The sequence below is a fragment of the Halichondria panicea genome, chromosome 12 (assembly GCF_963675165.1).
Source record: "Halichondria panicea chromosome 12, odHalPani1.1, whole genome shotgun sequence".
NCBI classification, from domain to species: Eukaryota; Metazoa; Porifera; class Demospongiae; order Suberitida; family Halichondriidae; genus Halichondria; species Halichondria panicea.
Window position 1 is genome coordinate 929422 of NC_087388.1, and position 19800 is coordinate 949221.

The following is a 19800-nucleotide window of genomic DNA, read 5'->3' on the forward strand; positions in this document are numbered from 1 at the left end:
CTCCTCTAGCTACTGCACATGCGCGCTAAAGTGCATGCATAAATGTGAGCTTGCTGCACTTTGCTAGCACAACCGTTTCTCTAGCTCTGAGTGTAATCATGAAGCTACTAGTTGTTTTTTCTCTTCTCTTGGTTGCGGCCTGTGTTTCTGTGCAAGGTGAGCTATTGCAGTCTTGAACTAACATTGACAGTGCAAACCTACAGGCCAGACTTGCACCGGTCGCAGAGTTACTCCAGACCTTCCCGACTTCAACCACAATGTCTCTGGAATCCTCTACATTCAAGACTCTACCACATACTGCATACAGAACTTCTATTACGATGGAGCAGGTCCTGGTAAGCTTGAAAAGCAATTTTTAATGTCAGTTCCCTCAAATTTACATGTTTTGCTACTATACATGCAGATGCGTTCCTTTACCTGTACCTTCCTGGGGACCCAACATTCATCAAGGGAGGAGGTGTCATCACACCTGTACCTGGACGAGAGGACATGTAAAATTAATCCAGTGCCTATTTGTGAATGCTCTCACTGCTTTTGTGCATGTCTGCAGTCGAACTGGTCAGTTCGAGGTGGGACGAAGGTATCTAGGAGAGACACTCATTTTCCAAGTACCTGACGGGCACAGGACGTGTGATTATGGAGCCTTTGGTATCTGGTGTCGATATGCATCCCAGCTGTTCACAGCTGTCACCTCACTAGAACCTAACTTTGTGAGTTAACACGACGATTGTAGTTCACTTGTACATCATTTTACGCCCCCATTATTATATATAGTCGCTTGATGGTGCCGATAGCACAATTGTGTGCACCCCTTCACCTGGTAGAGCCTTCCTTGGTAGCCTGCCCACCGACAATAATGGTATCAGTGGTGATGTGTTTGCAGTGTCCAACAAACAGTTCACCATCCGAGACTTCACTTATGATGGCTCAGCGGCAGAGGGTGAGTGTGAGTATCACCTGATCCCTACAATTTATTTTAGTTTTTTCAGAGGTATCGTTGTATTTTTTCCGCCCTGGAGAGACTGCTGTCCCCAGCGACACTGCTGGCGTTAAGCTGTAAGTATCATATTGTATATACTACAATTCTATATTATTTGTGTTTCTCTACAGTGGGACTGCATTGCCTTCTGGTACACCAGTTGATGAGGCTGCTTTTGAAATTGTCATTCCAGAGGCTATGGATATATTCACATGTGATTTTTCCACTCTGGTTATTGCTGGCAATGAAACTCTGGCCACTCTCACTATTAATCTAGGAACTGCCTATGTGAGTGTGTGTACTTGGATCAGTTACATCTTAGTGTACCTATAATTATACGTACACTGTTTCCTTTTCTGAAACATCCATGCATGGGTTTGCTTTCTTGAATGCCCTAGGGTGTTCACTTCAAATATTCTGTCCGTCTTTAATGACTTGTCTTTAGTTAGGCTGTTTAATTCTCCACCAAAACTTGTACTCATGGTACCCTCTCAACAGGCCAACAACCAAGATCTGGCAGACCATGACCGATCCCTAGTGTTCTGCGATCGTCCTGCCACTCGCCCCGGGGTACTTGTAGGAGAGCTGACCAGTGAGAGCAATGGACTTGGAGGAACCTTCTACGTCCGTGACGACAAGACCTTCTATATACAGCTGTTTAGTTATGACGCCAGGGCAACAGGTGTGTGTGTGTGTGTGCATGGTAACAATTAACAGAGAGGCATGCAATAATGAATACTCCTACACACATCTATTTGTTTTTACAGCTAGTTATTCCTCCATTAGTCGATCATGATTATTATCGAGCGTGACTATATATTGTTTTGCACTCCTCCAGTCGATCATGATTATTATCGAGCGTGACTATATATTGTTTTGCACTCCTCCAGTCGATCATGATTATTATCAAGCGTAACTATTGTTTTGCACTCCTCCAGTCGATCATGATTATTATCAAGCGTAACTATTGTTTTGCACTCCTCCAGTCGATCATGATTATTATTGAGAGTGACTATTGTTTTACACTCCTCCAGTCGATCATGATTATTATTGAGAGTGACTATTGTTTTTGCAGCTCCCACTCTCTATTACTACCGCAGAGGTCAAGAGGTCGAGGACACAGGTCACGGTTACAGGATTGGGTTCAGTAATACGTACGTATGTTATTCAACAACCTTTGCAATAAATGATGACCTTGTCTTGCAGAATGGAATCATTGCCGTCTGGTCTCTCCAATTCTTACAAGAAGATCACTCCATTCATTGTGAATCTCAACTATGCTCTAGACGAGGATGATGTGAGTGCATGTGATGTGGAGTGGTTCACCATCTGGGACCCAAACAACAACGAACACTTCACCAGGATACAGATCCCTGAGAGCATCTTTGTACGTTTGTGTGTATAAATAAATGTCATATATTTTTTGCATTGATGGTTAGTATATTGATAGTTGTGGTTTATTGGCACATACGTATTGTAACACATTATTACCGCCTCCCCCCCCCCCACACACACACACAGACAGAGGATGCGAATGATGCTGGCATTGCCCAAAGGACCCGTGTGCTTTGCTCACAGACGAACGCTGAGCCCACACCGCGAGCTGGAGCTCCGCCCACTGTTTCCCTCGTTAGCACCCTCACCATCTGCGTTATTGTCATGGTTACCATGCTACTCAAGGCCTGAGGGACCAAGTGTATAGAGACTCTTTTATTGTAGCTACAGTAGGTGTAACATTGAGTGTAGCATTGAGTACTCCGTAGATTTCCTGAGTGAACATTTAAATATGATTTTTATCGTGTACACAAATGAAACAGCTATATAATTGTTATTGAGAGTAAATTAATATTGAGAAAAATATTAATTAGTCAGTGTGTTGTTTTTTGTTGCTACTAGTGTCCACTGATTCAGAAGTGTTCTTGCGTTTGCCGAGCACACCCTCTCCACTGGTTGTCACGACATCCTCACACGCATAACGCTGCACCCATTTTCGGGCCGTCTCCATAAACAATGGACGATTGTGTTTATACTCCAAGGAAATTTCGGCCATTAGCCCATCGTCAGGATTAGGCTCGGCTAGTAGGAGTTGAATGGACGTTAGTACAGTGGAAATGTTCTGAGCTGGTTTCCAGGAGCCTTGCGGAAGAGATTTTAACACGTCTAGACAAATTCGACCAGCCGTGTCGATGTTAGGGTGGTAGATTTTAGTGATGAATTTCACCTGCGGGGGCTCGAAGGGGTATCGATCTGGAATGTTGATTTCAAGCTTGAAAATGCCTCCTTCGTACGGTGTCTCCTGTGCACCTTGTAGTTTCGCCTCAAGGCAATCGAGTTTTCCCTCTTTGGGCCAACAGGACACACCAAATGGAGGGTCATTGGTGAGCATTTGAACCTCTTTCCTCATTCTGCTCAATTTCTGCTGAGCCATCTTTTGTCATCAGATCATAAGAGGAATTTTCCCACACTGAGACATGACAGGATGTGAGTTTTGATAAAATTAATTATAAAGTCAATGTTTGCGGTGAACAACTGTACTCTACATAATTATAAGATCTACTCTACTCAGCAAAGATGCTGGCTGCTTGTGTGTTCGTTGCAGTTACATTGAGCCTTGCATCAGGTAATTACAGAGACTAGACAGCTAGCTGTACTGCAAATCATTTACTTGAAAAACAAGTGTAAAATCTCTTGTTTTATGGTTTTTTATATGGCAGCTCAGAGGACTACTGCAGACTATGAAAATTGCAAGACTCTTGGGGAAAGCCGAATGCAGGTAGCTTGGACAGTGCGTAGAGATGCGCAAATGATTGACTTTCTCCTTTGTGGATGTGCGCAAGATGAGTCACAGTGAGCCCTCTTAGCTAGTCTATAGTATATAGACTAAGACAGTTAGCTATTATAGTAATTTAGCCTTGATAGATACTAGAGTGAGCCATCATTATGATACAGCATAGCTACACTGATTGCAGTGAGGTGGTAGCTAGTTGCATGCAGTGACTGTGTGTTTATTATAATAATTTATGTGCAGGAACATTGATGTCGATGACGACGTGTACATGGCCTTTGGTTTGAGTGAGAGCCCAATGCGTACAGTAATGCAAGGAGCCGATGTCACAGTGGCGTGGGTCAACAGGATGAGTGAAGCTAATGCTGTTGACTACCACATCAGTGGCTACATTCAAGTTAGTGCTGCATGCAACTGTCTGCATGCTTGTACTAATGATATTCATAGTTTGCCAATTTCCTCTTGAACATTTTGCAAGATTTTTGCACTACATGTACAATTGTAACTAAGTGGTAACTTTTGCAGTGTGTTGCGGGTGCTGGGGCATGTCCAGACACTCTTGATCTCAGAGGAGGCTGCACTAACGATGTGTTTGATATATCCGGGAGCAGAGTGGATACCAAACAGTGCGTGGCCTTCTCAAGAAACTTCAGCACAAGTTAGCCCTAGTATCATACTGTTATGTGATAGACCACCCCCTGAGCAGGTGACGACACTTGTGACCTGCCCATTGACCCTGATAACGAAGAGCAGTACATAGTTTGGGCTGTGGGAGGTCTTGGAAACACAGCATACAAGCATTTTGCCAGGGCTAGCGGTGAGTTTGAGCGATACCAAAATATAAATCTAACCCCCTCCCCCATAGGAACTGATGAACCAATCCATCTGGGTCGCTCTCCCGTCAATTCTTGCTCCACCCCCCTTGTGTGCCCTGACTGTCCGCCTTTCTCTGCCATAGAGATGGATGTACGGGACCAGAATGCAACATTTCTCATCAACATTGGTCCCAATGCGCTGGAGAGGGGATACATGTCCATTGCAGGTGACATAGGTTATAGATTAGGGAGCTACCAGTTATCTAATACAGCACAACGTTCAAATTTACATGATATGACCGTATAGATCTAATTTCCAAGAAGCCACGCACTTGCATGAATACATGTAGTGGAACTGCATGGGTGTTCAACAATGGTGGGGCTGCTACTCTCTGTGCGAAATTCTATCCACAATTTAAACCCTCACCAATTACCTGCTATAGAATCTATATTATTATAGTGTAACTTCCTCAATATCTCACTGCAGGTCAGCCAGGTTGGGGCAACTCTATCTACATCAACGGCACTCTTATCCCTCGTCTCAGAGTCGTGCGGGGGAACACGTACACCTTCATCTGTGAGACTGGTAACAGTCCTGACGTTCTTTTGCCTGGAGGGGGCAACTACCATCCTTTCTACATCACAGACTCCAGAGTAGGAGGAAGGCTAAATAGCGGGAACGATGTGAGTTAAACTGTCAATGGTGTTGAATATTCTAATATGTTTGATTGTTCAGAGGGAGACAGTGTATGCAGGCTTTGATGACACGGACGCTCCACTAGGCAGTAAGTACAATAGCTATTAGGATACTGCATCTCACTTTAAATTTTGGTTTTGGGCAAATGTAAATTGCATAAAGCTAAGCTTGAGTAACAGTCTGTACTGTATAGAGACCATGGCACCACTCTATATGTAAACCACTTTTATCTGTCCTATCCAGTTGGTCCATATTGTGAGTACAAAGACAGTGGAGCATCAATGATTGCCCTGGATAACTGCGGCTCGTTCCAAGACTACCTGGGGGGTCTGAATAAGGAGGCGTGTAGGACAGACGACCCCCCGGGTGTGTTCACTTGGACTCCCGATGAAAGCACACCAGATCTCGTCTACTATCAGGTGGGTAGTCTCCGTACAGGAAGACCATGGCTTGTATAATTATAGTGTGTCCCTTTGTTTGATGCTCCATTTGTGTTAGATTTGAGCCCAAAATTAATTGTCTATTTTCTTGTGGGCTATAACATAAGTGCATGTATTTTTATGTCATGCATGCAGCTATACACGTAGCTATTATATATATATTCCAGTGTTGTATTATGCTGTAATTATTCACTTGTCCCTTTGTTTGTCTGCAGTGTGCAACGCATTCCAGCTTTGGCTATGAGATCAGTGTGGAGGATTCTGCTGCTGTTGCCCTCACAGGCTCACTCTCTCTGCTAGCCATCATGCTGAGCGCTACACTATTGATGCTCTGAGGCTATTAACATTATAGCTAGAGCTTAGAGCTTAATAGTACTATTATTATACAACTGAACATCTGTATACATAATTGTACAATGTCTTGTAGAAAATCATTAATTTAATATCAATGAGAAACGAATACAAAAATTAAACTAAGTGTTGGGCTCATTGTCTTATATTTATTATACAGTTCAGATCATATTCAATTTTTCGCAAGCCTTTCTTGCAGCATCTTGTTCGGCTGCTTTTTTGACCGGATGAGCAGAACTGGGCAATTGAAATGACGGGCCATTGGATACATACACAGTCACCGTGCAAACGAAACCACTTTCAGACCTCTCAGTCGAATACTTCGGGTGGGACAACTTCTCCTTCTGGGCCTTCTCTTGGAGGAGGTTCTTGTAAGAGATGTATGATGCTGTGTGTGTGTGCGAGGGGTGGGGGTGGTAAATTAGGAATTGGAAAAGTATAGAATATACTCATAAGGATACCATAGTGCTAGAAATAATTATATGTGAGTATAAAATATTGTGTTTTGGCCAATTTTACGCTATATTTATTTCCTCGATATTTCAATGGGGATTGTATAGGCCTCGAATAAAGATTGTGCGGTACACGATAATTATGTTAGACACTAAATAGCATTAGTTTGTATCATTCATAAATTTGAAACGTTACGGTATAAGACAAATACGTGTAGCTAGTACACGCAGACTAACCGCTAGAAGGAGGAGCAGTTGAGGTTGTACTCACAGTGGGTGGAGTTGACCCCACCACCTGAGCTGAGACCACACCCAGTGTCTCGGTGGCAATCCTAGCAGCTTCCGTGTCAGCAGCTTTCTTAGTTCCATGAGTACTCGATTGGTATGTGTGTTCGTTCACCATCACCATAGAGATATAACCTGTGGTGTCACTAGGAGAGCTACACTCGTACACAGGCGGTGCATAATGGTGCTGCTGACAGAAGGTGTTGAGTAGACTCTTATAGTCGGTAGTCATAGCTGGTGGTTGAGTGAGCACCGTTGGAGGGAGCCTGTTCAACTGAGGAGTATTAGGGAGGCTGCTTAACGGAGGAAGGTTGCTCAAATGAGAAAGGTTGCTCGAATGAAGAGTGTTAGGGAGGCCAGTTAACTGAGGGTTGACTTGCTGTGATGTTGTAGATTGTGTAGGGCCGCGAGCTATCGGTTGTTGAAAGTACGAGGGAGTTTGAAGGTCTTGTGTGGGCTGTGTGTTGACCTGTTGTAACTGAGCAGCCGCAGGGTGTGAGGGGTGAGGTGATGTCGAGTGATGTGGATTGACAGCACTAACAGGCAGTCTAACAGCGGTCAATGCTAGTGGAGCTCCTGTAGACACAGCACCACCTGCAGAAAGGTAAACACATTAATCACCGTAGAGACAGGAACACACCCACCTAGCATACAATCAGCTACACAGTCTGTACACATGCACACACACACACAGTTGCAATGAACACATTGTACTGAAACAATGACGAGAAAGGGCTGCCAAAATTAAACATCCAATTACTGTTCTGCAGGCAATTTGCCAAATACAACCGACTGGCTACCTTGCTGAGTCAATAATTTCAGTTGTACCATAGCTATCCCCGCTATAGCAACAACGGCTGCACTGTCCTTGGCATCATCGAATGAATCATATCCCCATAGTCGACCAAACTCCATTCCGCCCACTCGTACACGCCCGACATGTTTCCCCTTCTCCTTGGAAATGGTGTATATCGGTGGAGGTAGACTGCTGACTTGACAATACAGGTCCAAATCTTTTATATCTTTATCTGACTTCATCACTTGACCCCCTAGCATCGGATTTGGGGACACAAGGGGCGGCGGTCCACTACTGGATACGGATTTTTGTGACGCTCGTAAGTTCACAGGGAGAGTACCCGACACTTTGTTAGGTGACGGACGATCAATATTCGGCCCGTCAACACTGACAGGAATGGCTGGTCTAATCAAAGGACTTTGTAGGGGGTGAACTGTGGTGGGGGGTCTTCTCATTTCAAATCCAGGGGGTGGTCTAACAGTTGCCGTGCTTTGTGGTGGATAGTATACATGATCTATTACACGTCCTCTTACTGGCAGAGGAGATGTAGCACAGGACGTCGTGACTCTCGTAAAGTTTGTATTTTGTTGAGCGGTATTCTGTGGAACGGTATTTTGTTGAACGACATTTTGTTGAACGGTATTTCGTTGAACGGCATTTTGTTGAACGATATTTTGTTGAACGATATTTTGTTGAACGGTTTGTTGAACGGCATTTTGTTGAACGGTTTGTTGAACAGTTTGTCTCTTTAGTGATTCTGAAATACTGATACCGTCTAAAAGTTTTAATACATCACTGAATGATTTAGCATGATGGTGGTGGTGGTGGAGAAGGATGGCTTGTGAGGCCACACCTGCTGCGTCTTTCTCAGCCTCCTTCTTAGTGGAGTGAGAGGAGAGAGAGGTGTACTGTGTGTCCTCAATGTCCACAGTGCACGAGAAACCATCGCGGAGTTGCTTATGCTGGTATACTGGTGTGGAGATGTGCTTCTTTTGGCAGTAGAGATTCAAGTTGCTCTTATCGGCCATAACTATTTTTTTAAGTTCAAAGCATCACAGCAGGTGGAGTATAAACGAATTATCTGTGGGGATATAATGGACATAATTTTTACACAACTTACACGAGATGTTGATACCGATAGAGTGATTCACAGCAGGTTTATAGTATAGTCTCGCAAAATTGGATAGCTACTAGCAACTGCTCAACATGTAACTAAAAGGGTTTGAGGCTACTGCTGGAATGTGCTCTATTAGCCAAAGAATGTGAGCTATCTGTTAAACAAACAAGTGTCAAAGGGATGAAGACATTCTCCCTTATAAGGAGCCACTGCCGCTCACAGATAGTACATACCCAAGACGAGCAGCACAGCAATACACAGCCAACTCACAGACAGAGAAAGCGGAGAGAACAGACCTCCAGGGGCTTTATTTGAGACCATGTGGCAAAGTGCTGATGCCAGCAGTGTATGGGTCGGAGGCCAAAAGGGGGAGTTCCCCACCCCAACAAAAGCGGGGTGGGGAATTACCCGGTTTACAAGAGTCAAAGGTCGCCCTGGGAACTCCCCTAAACCACGTGTTCTTTTTGCAAGCCGGTACAGTTTCACACAGTTCAGTAAAGATGTCTTCTCGTCCGCTGGAGCACTTGGTTCTGCTCAGCATTTCCACCACTGGCAGCTATGAGGATGGAGAGGAAGCAAGCACCGTCCTGTTGGCATGGCTTATTCACAATGTCAGCAACAACAAGGTAACCTTGTACTCTTTTGTTCTAACAAAACACACATGAAATTTGAGCTTTGACTAAGCTTGCGATGAGATAATGCGTTACAATTAAGCCGTTTTGGACGCATTGCGACCATTGCTACAAAATACAGTTTAATGCAGAGGACTTGACATTTAACTACGGTCACAAAACTAGTGCGTCATGGATATTCATATCATTTTGGCAGTGAGTATATACCGAGTTAAGCTGGTGTCACGTGCCCTTTGGACTCTGTCGTGTTAGAGACTATGTACCTTAAGGTGACATATTTCCGCATGTATTAATTTCTGCTATTTCTGCGAATGAGAGTAAAATCGCAAAAATTAGTACTCGCATATAATTGGCCGTATCCAGATCGACATTTCGCAAAAAATTATACTGCAAAATGTACAAAACTGTAAAAACGCAAACAAATCTACCTGTGAAAATATGTCACCTTAAGGAAGTAAAAAACTCATTTTTCGGCCTATTTTCTATTTTTGACCAATTCCCACAAATAATATGGTTTATTGCCTGAAATGAACATCATCTGAAATAGCTATTTCTATAAGCTTCCATAAAATCACTTTGGTTGCTCCGTCAGAACTCAAACGTCACTTGGACACATTACCTATTATTTCATTCATAACGTTCCTTTGTTGCAGACAATGAGTCAAGAGGAAGTGTATGTGCTCCCCCAGGAGGGCACCCCACCTGCCAGTGCCTTACCCCCTGGGATCTCCCCAGCATCATTGAAGGATGCATGCTCTCTGGAGGTTGCTCTCAAGAAGGTACACGTACACTGTTAGTATTAGCGGGTATATTTCGAGGGCATAAAATGTTCGCGGTTTTCGCTGATTAAGCATTTACCGCGAACATTTACACCCACGAATTTAATATTGCATACATGCTGCAAAAAGGCTGCTTACATTGTAGTCCGCGAAAACCTCTCTAACAGTCTTTCTGCGAAAGTTTATACCCTCGAAATATACCTGCTATACGGTTTGTTGGGAATTCTCAAGACTAGTACTAGTATAGCTAGTTATCTTTGTGGATAAGCATGATAATTGTGCATTTTTGAGCTTGGATATTAATTTTGTAAGAAAACACTTGTTGTATCAAAATAATATATGCCATTAACGAACCCCCTCCTCCCCCCCGTAGCTCCACGAAAGCCTTACAAAGCTAGCTGGTACCACATTCTCCATAATGGTCAGCGGTCCCAGGCCGTTACGTCAGTTCCTCCACCCTGAGGCCCGGGCGCTGGGCATAACACTGCAGTCCTACCTCTGTCACTATCTGGACCTCAATAAGGAGATGAGGGTCACGTATCCCTCTGCACCCTTCACCACCGATCTCGACAAAATGGCAGAATGTATCCTTTACAGTATATAGTTCTAGAGTGTTTACTAGTGAGTATTTGTGTCGATGTTTCCTGAATGGGTCCAGTCCTTGGTATTGAGTGTGCTAGAGATGGTCCCAGAGTGGGGCAAGTGGAACTGCTCCTATTCTGCAAGATTGTCACTACTCTCATCTCTGAAGGTGAGGCATCTCTTACAACACTCTGAATGTGTGTTTAGGGTTGGATATTGCCCACAGGTCATGTCTTCCATAAGCTCGAGGTTGTGAAACAGTTTGACAGCTCAAAAACTCTTCCAAAGTAAGTTGTTGCATTTCTCCATTTCCTCAACCAACCCCCTGATCTGGGGGTCACGAGATTTCAGGAACAGACCCACTGCATGTCCCACAAATATCTAATAAATTACTGCTCCTAATAGCATTCCTCTAATATTTTTCTCATATACAGTCGCCCAGACGTGAAGATGGATGCAGTGCTCTCACTGAAAGGTCTACCGTACCAATCCACTGTTGATGATGTTGCAGGATTTCTAGCTGGACTCAACATCGTTCCGTGAGTACAACCCTCTCATTAGTTAACTTCTAATTACCACCGTCTACCTAATAACAGAGGTGGTATTGCTTTCGGGACCAATCAAATGGGCCGAAGGACTGGAGGGGCTGTGGTTGTCACGGAGACAGCGGAACAGGCAGAACTTGGACTGGAGAGAAACAGACATTACATTGGACCAAGATATGTAGAGGTAACTTGTCTCCTTGTAAATACATGTACCCCATTTAATTTACTTTGTGTGTGTGTGTAGGTGTCTCTGGGTTCGCCTGAGGATTTCTGGCAGATAGCGGATGTGGACGTGGAGGACGATACCTCAGATGGTGTGTTCGTCATCAGGATGACAGGACTACCCTATCGAGCCACCGCGGAAGAAATTGTAAGAGGATTCATTTCTTATCAATGATTTCTAGTTGTACATTTCTGCACACATTTTAGTCTCCCTATAATCACAATTATAGTCAGCTCATTTGTCCAATTACACATTTTCCTTTCCTCCTAGGTTGATTTCTTTGCTGATGGCTCGGCCACTGTCATGCAAGAGACAGAAGGTGTGCTGCTGATCGAGTATCCTGACGGCAGAGCATCAGGTGATGGCTACGCCCTCTTCAACAGTGATGCTGATCTCAAGGCAGCACTAGAGCTGAACAAACAGAAAATCCCCAACTACAGTCGATATGTGGAGCTCTACAAATCTTCTTCGAAGGATTTAAAAGCCGTGAGTACTGGTGTTCTTTGTGATGTGTTTTATGCTGTTACTGGACCGGGCCGTACCACTCTTAATATTTATAATGTTTTTGCAACTATCATATTACTAGAATATTTTACTGGTGAAAAACCTTTGTGAATGAACCAAATCAGCAGAAAAATTGACCTAACTATTACGTTCTGGCAAGGATCGTGTGTAATTACCAGTACTAATTTAGTGATAAAAGTTTGCATAATTTTGTTTGATGCTCGCACAATATTCTAGTAATACGGTAATCTTATGTAATAGATGCTTGTCTCTCTATGCAACAGGTGCTGTCAGCTTCGGGGACCCCGGACCAACAAGCCAGGTTCTCACGTATCCTGGGCACACCCATCTCTACCAATCCTGAGATTGAGGCTCTTCGTGGGAAGGAGAGGGATTGTGTCAAGCTGAGAGGTCTTCCCTTTGACTCCAAGCCTGACGATGTTCTGGCTTTCTTCGGAAGCTTGAAGGATGAAATAGCTTCCAAGGGCGTGCATATGGTTCTCAATGCTAATGTGAGTTAACTCTTTTGTTACTCTGTGTCTAAATTAACCCTTTTTGCCCTCCAGAACAAGCCGACGGGAGACTGCTATGTACAGATGAAGAGCGAAGACAGTGCTAAGAAAGCGTCCACCGACCTCAACAAAGAGTATATTGGGAGCAGATACATCGAAGTCTTCCAGGTAAGAATAGAATTGTGTCAATAATATTAACGTATTACTAGAATATTTTGCGAGTGAAAAACCTTTGCGAATGAGCCAAATCAGCAGAAAATTTGACCCTTTGCGATCTAACTATTGCATTTTGGCAAGGATCGTGTGTATTTACTAGATTTTGCAGATTTTATTGTTACGAATTGATTAACCATCGCAAAGTTTGCAAATGTTTGATGCTCGCAAAACATTCTAGTAATACGGTACAGTGTCTGCATTTACCCCACCCCTCTGTAGTGCTCTGGAGATGAGGTAGCAAGAGTGCTGATGGAGAAGAGCATTAGTGGTGGTTATCGTGGTGATCGTCGGCGTGGGGGAGGAGGAGCCAGAGGGGGAGGAGGTGGTTTTGGAGGAGGTGGTTTCGGTAGCAGTGGTGGTGCAAGTGGTGGTTTTAGTGGAGGCGCAAGTAGTGGTGGTTTCGGAAGAAGTGATAGAGGAGGTGATAGAGGCGGTGACCGAAGACGTAGGACAAGTGGGGGCTCTAAGTCGATTGTCAAGGCCAGAGGTCTCCCGTTCAAAGTTCAAGTACCGGAGGTGGTAGATTTCTTTGCCGATTATGATGTGAGTAAATATTGATCTTCGTCTCTATAATTATGCTGCTATAATTATAGCACGATCATTGTCAATATAGTTTCTTTGAGTATCTGAGTACCCTTACCGTATAGAGGGTAATTTTCGTTGGTGCAAATTTTCGAATAAACTACCAATATATATACAGCTCAGGATAGTGACGTTGAACCTATTGCGGTAGAATAGATATAGGATATACCACACCTAAGAGTAACCACGGTAGCGGAGGATATATAGGGTGCATATCCTCCGAGTAGGTGTGGCATATCTGACTTATACCATGTGACCGCAGCACTATAAAAGGACCTCCCCCTAGCAACAATTCAATCACGATGCAGACTGCAAAAAAGAACAAGACTATGCTGGATTTTGCAGCCGTCAAAGAGCTAGTTGAGCAATATGTTGACTCCTACAGATGCTCAAGAGCTTCCTTGGTCCAAGCGTTGATCATTCGACGTCCCTTACTGGAGTTGCAAGCTCTTCTTGGATAAAATGTATCTAAACCGCGCCCATAGACCCATGGAAGCTTAGCCATCTTGTTGGAGAGCACCTTCCGTGTTTCTGCCGTCGCTTTGAGTCTTAGTACCGTCAAGCATGGCTCTTTTCTCTTTGCTTACTTTCTTGAACAAATGAAAAAACTAAAAAAACAACTTGAAAAACTGTTCATGCCTGGGGCTGTATGCTAATATTCTATATATCCTATAGTTGTTGACCAATGAGATCAATTTGTGGTGATGTAAGTGTGGTATAATTGTATGTTGCTCTACACGAAAATTTCCATCATACGAAAATTAACCCTCTCTACAGTACATTCTCTACAGTATGTTTTGTCCTATCTACATAGTCCATTGTATAGCTACTGGAAACCATGCATTTTGTTAATCCCCTGCCACGCCCCCCTTCATGCAGGTGGCTGAAAGTGATGTTGAGCTGCTGTACAGTCGTGATGGTCGTGCCCTAGGGATTGCTCTGGTTACCTTCTCTAGTCAGCAAGTGGCTGAGGATGCCATCCGGGAGAAGAATAAAATGTACCTGGGTTCGAGATATATTGAACTTTCCCTCAAATATGAATAGTGCATAGTTGAAGTATAACAGATATGAAGTATTATGATATTTGTGTAGAAACATTGTTTATCGAACAACATTAATATTTTGCAGTGCATGCAAAAAACTTAATGGGATTAGTGCGCATGCGCAGTAAGCATAGTGAGGTCTGGGTTCAAGGGTCAGTCTCTTCTACATTTCTTTCTCTAATAAACAGTCGAGGTGTGTTGTGTCAGATAGCTATCTTAGGTTAGGTGTATTGCACAGAGTTTCCTGGGATCCTCCCTGGTAGTACAGCGCTGTGAGCAGCTTAAGAAAAGCCACAACAACCTACAGGCCGGGTTAATTCTGGCCAGGATCCTAAAAAAAGGTATAGACAATCACATAATCTTTGTAGAGCTCTACAGCTACACACACACACACACACACACACACACACACACACACCCTCCCCACACACACACACACACACACACACACACACACACATGGTTCAGTTGTGGCGAGTAGTACTGGGATGGCGGGCAGTGGTTCTACTGGGCCGTGGTCGAGGGTCTACGCTGACGTCAATGCTCACAAGTCCAGAGAGTACTGGGACTACGAGTCACATCCCATTGATTGGGGGTACGTGTGGGAGTGTCTCTGGAGGGGATCGGGGCAATCGATATATCAGTACTATCTTTATTCTCCAGGAACCAGGACAACTACCAGATTGTACAGAAGTTAGGACGTGGTAAATACAGTGAGGTGTTTGAAGCCATCAATGTCGTCAATAACACAAAAGTGGTCATCAAGATACTCAAGGTACCTAGTGGCCATTATGACGACAGTGTCCGCGTATAGTAATACATGTACAGTTGTAGCTCTTAATTTGATTGTGGCTTTTAATGAGAACTCTTTATTGTTGCCTTATGTAATTACACAACTTATCCCCCCCCAAAGCCTGTCAAAAAGAAGAAGATCAAACGTGAGATAAAGATCCTCGATAATCTTCGTGGGGGACCTAACATTATCACCCTCCTGGATGTTGTCAAGGACCCATGGGTAAGCCCCCCTATAATCAACACAGCTAACGTGATTGAGTGTGATCTGTTCTGTTTCAGTCCCGGACTCCTGCACTTATCTTTGAGCACATCGACAACACAGACTTTAAGGTGAGAGAAAATATATGGACACACGTCACACACACCACACACACACACTCTACACATACACACACACACACACACACACACACACACACACACACACACACACACACACACACACTCTACACACACACACACCACACTCTACACACACACTCTACACACACACCACACACACACACACACACACACACACACACACACACACACACACACACACCACACACACACACACACACACACACACACACACACACCACACACCACACTCTACACACACACACCACACTCTACACACACACACACACACACCACACTCTACACACACACACCACACTCTACACACACACACACACACCACACTCTACACACACACACACACACACACACACACACACACACACACACACACACACCACACTCTACACACACACACACCACACTCTACACACACACACACACACACACACACACACACACCACACTCTTCACACACACACACCACACTCTTCACACACACACACACCACACTCTTCACACACACACACCACACTCTTCACACACACACACACTACTAAGAATGGATAAGAGTGAGAGTTTTGAATTGATAACAGCATTTAACCTGCTCTTGACTCCACACACATACACACTTCACACACACACGCACACACACACACACACCACACACACACACACCACACACACACAGACGCTGTACCAGAAACTAACAGACTACGACATTCGCTACTACTTGTACGAGCTCCTGCGGGCATTAGACTACTGCCACAGTATGGGCGTCATGCACAGAGACGTGAAGCCTCACAACGTCATGATCGACCATCAGAACAGGAAGGTGTGTTCAACCAGTGTGTCAAGTTCTGATTTGGATGTAATTACCTGTGCGTGTTGCAGCAAGCTTGTACCATGTTGTGGTGTTCTAGACTGTTTAGGAACATTACTGTAGTGTCACCTGTACAGTTGTTGTGTGGCTGTGTAGATACCATCTTTGCTCCCACCCATACATAGCTGCGACTTATTGACTGGGGCCTTGCCGAGTTCTACCATCCAGGACAAGAGTATAATGTCAGAGTAGCCTCTCGTTACTTCAAAGGCCCTGAGTTACTAGTAGACTATCAGGAGTATGACTACTCTCTGGACATGTGGAGCTTTGGATGTATGCTTGCCAGCATGGTGAGTGGGCGGGGTGAAGTCACTGTTGTGTGTGTACTGTTATAAGTCATTTCACAGTTATTAGCTGGTGGGTATGTGTGCAGTATCGTGTTCGTTTTAATTACAGCACCTCTAAAAAATAAGCATTTGCAAACTATGCATTAAAAAACAAATAATTTATATGCTACGTATTGTATTACTAGAATGTCTTGTGAGCATCAAACTTTGCTAGCGTTGATCACTTCGCAAAAATAAAATCACAAAACTTAAAAACTATTACTGGTAATGACACACGATCCTTGCCAAAACGCAATAGTTAGATCGCAAAGGGTCAACTTTTCTGCTGATTTGGCTAATTCGTAAAGGTTTTTCACCAGCAAGTAATACGATACAACGAAATATGCAAGTTTCGTATAATTAGAGTGGTGCTGTAGTTTGAACAAAAACAGTACCGTATAGCGGGTAATTTTCGTGGGATAAAAAAATTCGTTCAACTCGAGAAACGGTGGTTTTCGTGAGTAAACATTTCATTTAGTCTCGTTGCCTGCCTGCATTCCTACGTTCCGGTAAGCCACGCCTACGTTAAAATTTCGTGGAGGTCAGCTTGCCCACAAAAATAACCCCCACGAAAATTACCCGCTATACGGTAGTGAGTTACTGTGTGTATACAGCTTGACAGTGACATCATTATGTGATCCTGTGTTGACTGCTCTCATTTCCCTGACACAGATATTCAAGAAAGAGCCTTTCTTTCACGGCCATGATAACTATGACCAGTTGGTGAGGATCGCCAAGGTGTTAGGAACGGAGGAGTTGTACGACTATATCGACCGGTACAAGATTGACCCAGATCCTCGCTATCAGGACACACTCATGAGGTCAGTGTAACAACTATGTACATGTACATGTACATGTAGCTGTTGTCGTGGGCATGGTAGCCCTAGGTCTTACAACTGGCAGCTTGTGTTGTTCCTAGCCTACAGTCTAACCTGCTACATTCAATCAATTTCATATACTCCTGGGATTATAACAGTCTGTTCTCTTGCCCCCCCCTCCCCCCTCCCCCTCCCTCCACCTGATAGACATTCTCGCAAACGTTGGGAGAAGTTTGTACACAGTGAGAACCAGCACCTAGTGAGTAGGGAGGCTCTGGACTTGTTGGACAAGCTGCTACGTTACGACCATCGAGAGAGACTGTCAGCAAAGGAGGCCATGGACCATCCTTACTTCTGTGAGTATGTGTACAGTCAGTACTTGTTGAGTGCCTAGCTTCCTGTGCTGGTGCTGATGACTATATGTTGGTGATTGCTCCCTCTAGACTAAAGTCTGTGCGGACTTATTTCCCTGTAGAGTTGTATATCATATTATACCACTTCCATACTGTATGACCTTTTAGTTACCACTTCCAGTTAGTGTGTGTTTCAGTGGTGTTCTGCCACTCTATATACCATTTCATGGCCTAGACTTTCTATGTGCTACTATTGTGTGTGTGTGTGCCCCCCCCCCCCACCCCCCTGTGTATATACACGCCAGTTCTAAGTGTAGTATAGTGTTATGTAACTAAAATAAAAATGGTCATATAATTACCTGGGAAAGAGGATGATTTGTGGAACTCACATTGAATGCTTAGACTCTTAGACTCTATAAATTGAAAAAGTGAAGTGTGTCAATATTTTTGTATGGGGCCAGCTCACCGTTATATAACTCAGTGATTGTGTGTGTGCATTCGTGTACTGTGTGGTCCCCCCTTCACTTGTACACACCAGTTCTAACAGCCGTTCCCCCACCCCCTCACAGATCCTGTGCTAAAGGAGGCCACAGCCAATGCTAGTGGAGTTGCCACGCCCCTTCCTGTGGGTGCAAGTGCCACTGCCCCCGTCCTCCCACCACCTGACGAGAAGCAAGAGACAACAGCTGCTCCCAACGGAGCCTCACAATGAGAACATTGCACTCTCCACATTTGATGTATTTATTATCTCTAACTGTGATTTTAGGTTGTGCATTATTTGTATTATTTTCTGTGAATTGCACTACTACTGCTACAACATGTATTCTAATTATTATCATTGTCAACTACAAAAACAATAGTTTAGCACATAATATAACCTCGATTCCAGGCCGCATTAAATAGGTACCGGTATTTTAATGCGGCCTGGAATCGAGGCTAATATATAATGTTCCTTATATAAAACTAACAAATGTAGGACTGGTACAGCTGTACTTATATATGATTGTACTGCATAAATATAGCACTAATCCACAGAGTCCTCTAATACATTATCAAAAGGTTCACAGAAGTCCATTGTTAATCTTTGCTCGATCATTCGTACAGCTCCTACTGACAGGACCAGCGTCTCCCTTGACAACACACTGTACACATTCAGCCCAATGCTTGGTAGAACATCGACTTTCTCAAGGTTCTGAGTCGCCATGCAAAGGTCAGAGTTCACATCACCCCCATCCACGAGCAGAACAGACGTCCAATCACGTGTAGCCATCATTTCAACAAAATCCCGTGTCTTGTGACTATCACATGACAGAGCATCGACAATCTGCAGGTCTCCCTGAGCATACTTTATTGAGAGTGCAGACCGAAGGCCAAGTTTTCGGACCTTTTTAGGGAGAGTATACTCATACGAAACTGGACCCCTCGGACCGTGGACAACGCCCCCTCCAACATAATGGGGCGCTCGAATGCTACCTTGTCTTGCTCGTCCAGAGCCTTTTTGCTGACGAGGCTTTCTTCCACCACCACGTACTTCACCACGATCTTTGACCTTTGCCGTCCCGGCTCGTTTCTTTGCCAGCTGCCAGACCACCACCCTTTGGAGGATATCCACTCTAGGGCGGCTACCAAACACTCTTGGGTCAAGATCTATGATCCCAAGTTTATCTCCAGAGTTGAAGGAGCGGATCCAAGCTTGAGTGGGGGGAGGCGAGTAATGGAGGAGGGGCGTCCTCTCGAGGTCTTCTTGGAGAGGCTGCGCTGATAGAGCTCGAGTGATTGTGTAGCATGAAGAGTTGAGGTCCTTCTTGAACGTGTGGAGTGCTCTCAGAGCGAACAATCTTGACAGAATCTTAGCCATTTCTTATCTTCTTTGCAGCTAGCCGGCCGCCACGTGTCGGTTTTGGAAATGAGCCACGCCCCCCACTTTTTTGTTGCAATGTGAGCCACG

At 44.3% G+C, this 19800-nt stretch overlaps 7 protein-coding genes across 8 annotated transcripts; 4 read left to right on the forward strand and 3 right to left on the reverse strand.

Annotated features, from left to right (window-relative positions):
• The first annotated feature begins 15 nt into the window (after positions 1–15).
• LOC135345151 (uncharacterized) lies at positions 16–2821 on the forward strand. Its single transcript, XM_064542514.1, has 11 exons — positions 16–156; positions 204–335; positions 404–491; positions 551–710; positions 775–940; positions 990–1056; positions 1111–1267; positions 1478–1661; positions 2055–2133; positions 2186–2366; positions 2501–2821. The coding sequence occupies exons 1-11, from the start codon at positions 99–101 to the stop codon at positions 2663–2665; spliced, it is 1437 nt and encodes a 478-aa protein (XP_064398584.1). The 5' UTR covers positions 16–98; the 3' UTR covers positions 2666–2821.
• Positions 2822–2843: 22 nt separating this feature from the next.
• Positions 2844–3460, reverse strand: LOC135345168 (ubiquitin-conjugating enzyme E2 T-like). Its single transcript, XM_064542530.1, has one exon. It carries the CDS (start codon positions 3405–3407, stop codon positions 2844–2846), a length of 564 nt encoding a protein of 187 aa, XP_064398600.1. The 5' UTR covers positions 3408–3460.
• On the forward strand, positions 3450–6193 carry LOC135345153 (protein Skeletor, isoforms B/C-like). Its single transcript, XM_064542516.1, has 10 exons — positions 3450–3599; positions 3694–3826; positions 4008–4161; positions 4290–4422; positions 4471–4581; positions 4630–4806; positions 5067–5263; positions 5316–5364; positions 5520–5695; positions 5932–6193. Exons 1-10 carry the CDS (start codon positions 3551–3553, stop codon positions 6049–6051), a joined length of 1299 nt encoding a protein of 432 aa, XP_064398586.1. The 5' UTR covers positions 3450–3550; the 3' UTR covers positions 6052–6193.
• LOC135345146 (uncharacterized) lies at positions 6136–9076 on the reverse strand. 2 transcript variants are annotated; one of them, XM_064542506.1, is made up of 4 exons: positions 8988–9076; positions 7605–8681; positions 6757–7398; positions 6136–6455 (listed from the first exon to the last, which is right to left on the reverse strand). In XM_064542506.1, exons 2-4 carry the CDS (start codon positions 8626–8628, stop codon positions 6229–6231), a joined length of 1893 nt encoding a protein of 630 aa, XP_064398576.1. In that variant the 5' UTR covers positions 8629–8681; positions 8988–9076; the 3' UTR covers positions 6136–6228. The 2 variants fall into 2 exon arrangements, with proteins under 2 accessions (XP_064398576.1, XP_064398575.1); XM_064542505.1 differs by having other exon boundaries at positions 8951–9072.
• Positions 9077–9150: 74 nt separating this feature from the next.
• LOC135345142 (epithelial splicing regulatory protein 1-like) lies at positions 9151–14410 on the forward strand. Its single transcript, XM_064542500.1, has 13 exons — positions 9151–9343; positions 10003–10128; positions 10502–10712; positions 10787–10879; positions 10937–10997; positions 11145–11249; positions 11307–11439; positions 11500–11625; positions 11749–11964; positions 12267–12494; positions 12549–12662; positions 12930–13253; positions 14172–14410. Exons 1-13 carry the CDS (start codon positions 9218–9220, stop codon positions 14334–14336), a joined length of 2028 nt encoding a protein of 675 aa, XP_064398570.1. The 5' UTR covers positions 9151–9217; the 3' UTR covers positions 14337–14410.
• A 101-nt stretch (positions 14411–14511) lies between these two features.
• On the forward strand, positions 14512–18687 carry LOC135345158 (casein kinase II subunit alpha-like). The gene is made up of 10 exons (XM_064542520.1): positions 14512–14676; positions 14804–14930; positions 14999–15110; positions 15249–15350; positions 15410–15460; positions 16164–16307; positions 16481–16645; positions 17354–17502; positions 17707–17855; positions 18422–18687. The coding sequence occupies exons 2-10, from the start codon at positions 14824–14826 to the stop codon at positions 18562–18564; spliced, it is 1122 nt and encodes a 373-aa protein (XP_064398590.1). The 5' UTR covers positions 14512–14676; positions 14804–14823; the 3' UTR covers positions 18565–18687.
• Positions 18688–18761: 74 nt separating this feature from the next.
• LOC135345164 (large ribosomal subunit protein uL4-like) lies at positions 18762–19764 on the reverse strand. Its single transcript, XM_064542527.1, has one exon. It carries the CDS (start codon positions 19708–19710, stop codon positions 18877–18879), a length of 834 nt encoding a protein of 277 aa, XP_064398597.1. The 5' UTR covers positions 19711–19764; the 3' UTR covers positions 18762–18876.
• Positions 19765–19800: the final 36 nt, after the last annotated feature.

What these genes read in the sequence shown, in the direction of transcription:
- LOC135345151 (XM_064542514.1), top strand. Translation starts at nt 99, where the DNA reads ATGAAGCTACTAGTTGTTTTTTCTCTTCTCTTGGTTGCGGCCTGTGTT. An exon ending in CCTCACTAGAACCTAACTTT is followed by an intron (nt 711 to 774) that starts GTGAGTTAACAC and finishes TATTATATATAG; the next exon opens with TCGCTTGATGGTGCCGATAG. An exon ending in TTAATCTAGGAACTGCCTAT is followed by an intron (nt 1,268 to 1,477) that starts GTGAGTGTGTGT and finishes CCCTCTCAACAG; the next exon opens with GCCAACAACCAAGATCTGGC.
- LOC135345168 (XM_064542530.1), bottom strand. Translation starts at nt 3,407, where the DNA reads ATGGCTCAGCAGAAATTGAGCAGAATGAGGAAAGAGGTTCAAATGCTC.
- LOC135345153 (XM_064542516.1), top strand. Translation starts at nt 3,551, where the DNA reads ATGCTGGCTGCTTGTGTGTTCGTTGCAGTTACATTGAGCCTTGCATCA. An exon ending in TACATTGAGCCTTGCATCAG is followed by an intron (nt 3,600 to 3,693) that starts GTAATTACAGAG and finishes TTTATATGGCAG; the next exon opens with CTCAGAGGACTACTGCAGAC. An exon ending in CAGATCTCGTCTACTATCAG is followed by an intron (nt 5,696 to 5,931) that starts GTGGGTAGTCTC and finishes GTTTGTCTGCAG; the next exon opens with TGTGCAACGCATTCCAGCTT.
- LOC135345146 (XM_064542506.1), bottom strand. Translation starts at nt 8,628, where the DNA reads ATGGCCGATAAGAGCAACTTGAATCTCTACTGCCAAAAGAAGCACATC. An exon ending in GAAATTATTGACTCAGCAAG is followed by an intron (nt 7,399 to 7,604) that starts GTAGCCAGTCGG and finishes ACCTTTCTGCAG; the next exon opens with GTGGTGCTGTGTCTACAGGA. An exon ending in AACTGCTCCTCCTTCTAGCG is followed by an intron (nt 6,456 to 6,756) that starts GTTAGTCTGCGT and finishes ACACACACACAG; the next exon opens with CATCATACATCTCTTACAAG.
- LOC135345142 (XM_064542500.1), top strand. Translation starts at nt 9,218, where the DNA reads ATGTCTTCTCGTCCGCTGGAGCACTTGGTTCTGCTCAGCATTTCCACC. An exon ending in TGGAGGTTGCTCTCAAGAAG is followed by an intron (nt 10,129 to 10,501) that starts GTACACGTACAC and finishes TCCCCCCCGTAG; the next exon opens with CTCCACGAAAGCCTTACAAA. An exon ending in AGCTCAAAAACTCTTCCAAA is followed by an intron (nt 10,998 to 11,144) that starts GTAAGTTGTTGC and finishes TCTCATATACAG; the next exon opens with TCGCCCAGACGTGAAGATGG.
- LOC135345158 (XM_064542520.1), top strand. Translation starts at nt 14,824, where the DNA reads ATGGCGGGCAGTGGTTCTACTGGGCCGTGGTCGAGGGTCTACGCTGAC. An exon ending in TCACATCCCATTGATTGGGG is followed by an intron (nt 14,931 to 14,998) that starts GTACGTGTGGGA and finishes TTTATTCTCCAG; the next exon opens with GAACCAGGACAACTACCAGA. An exon ending in CATGGACCATCCTTACTTCT is followed by an intron (nt 17,856 to 18,421) that starts GTGAGTATGTGT and finishes ACCCCCTCACAG; the next exon opens with ATCCTGTGCTAAAGGAGGCC.
- LOC135345164 (XM_064542527.1), bottom strand. Translation starts at nt 19,710, where the DNA reads ATGGCTAAGATTCTGTCAAGATTGTTCGCTCTGAGAGCACTCCACACG.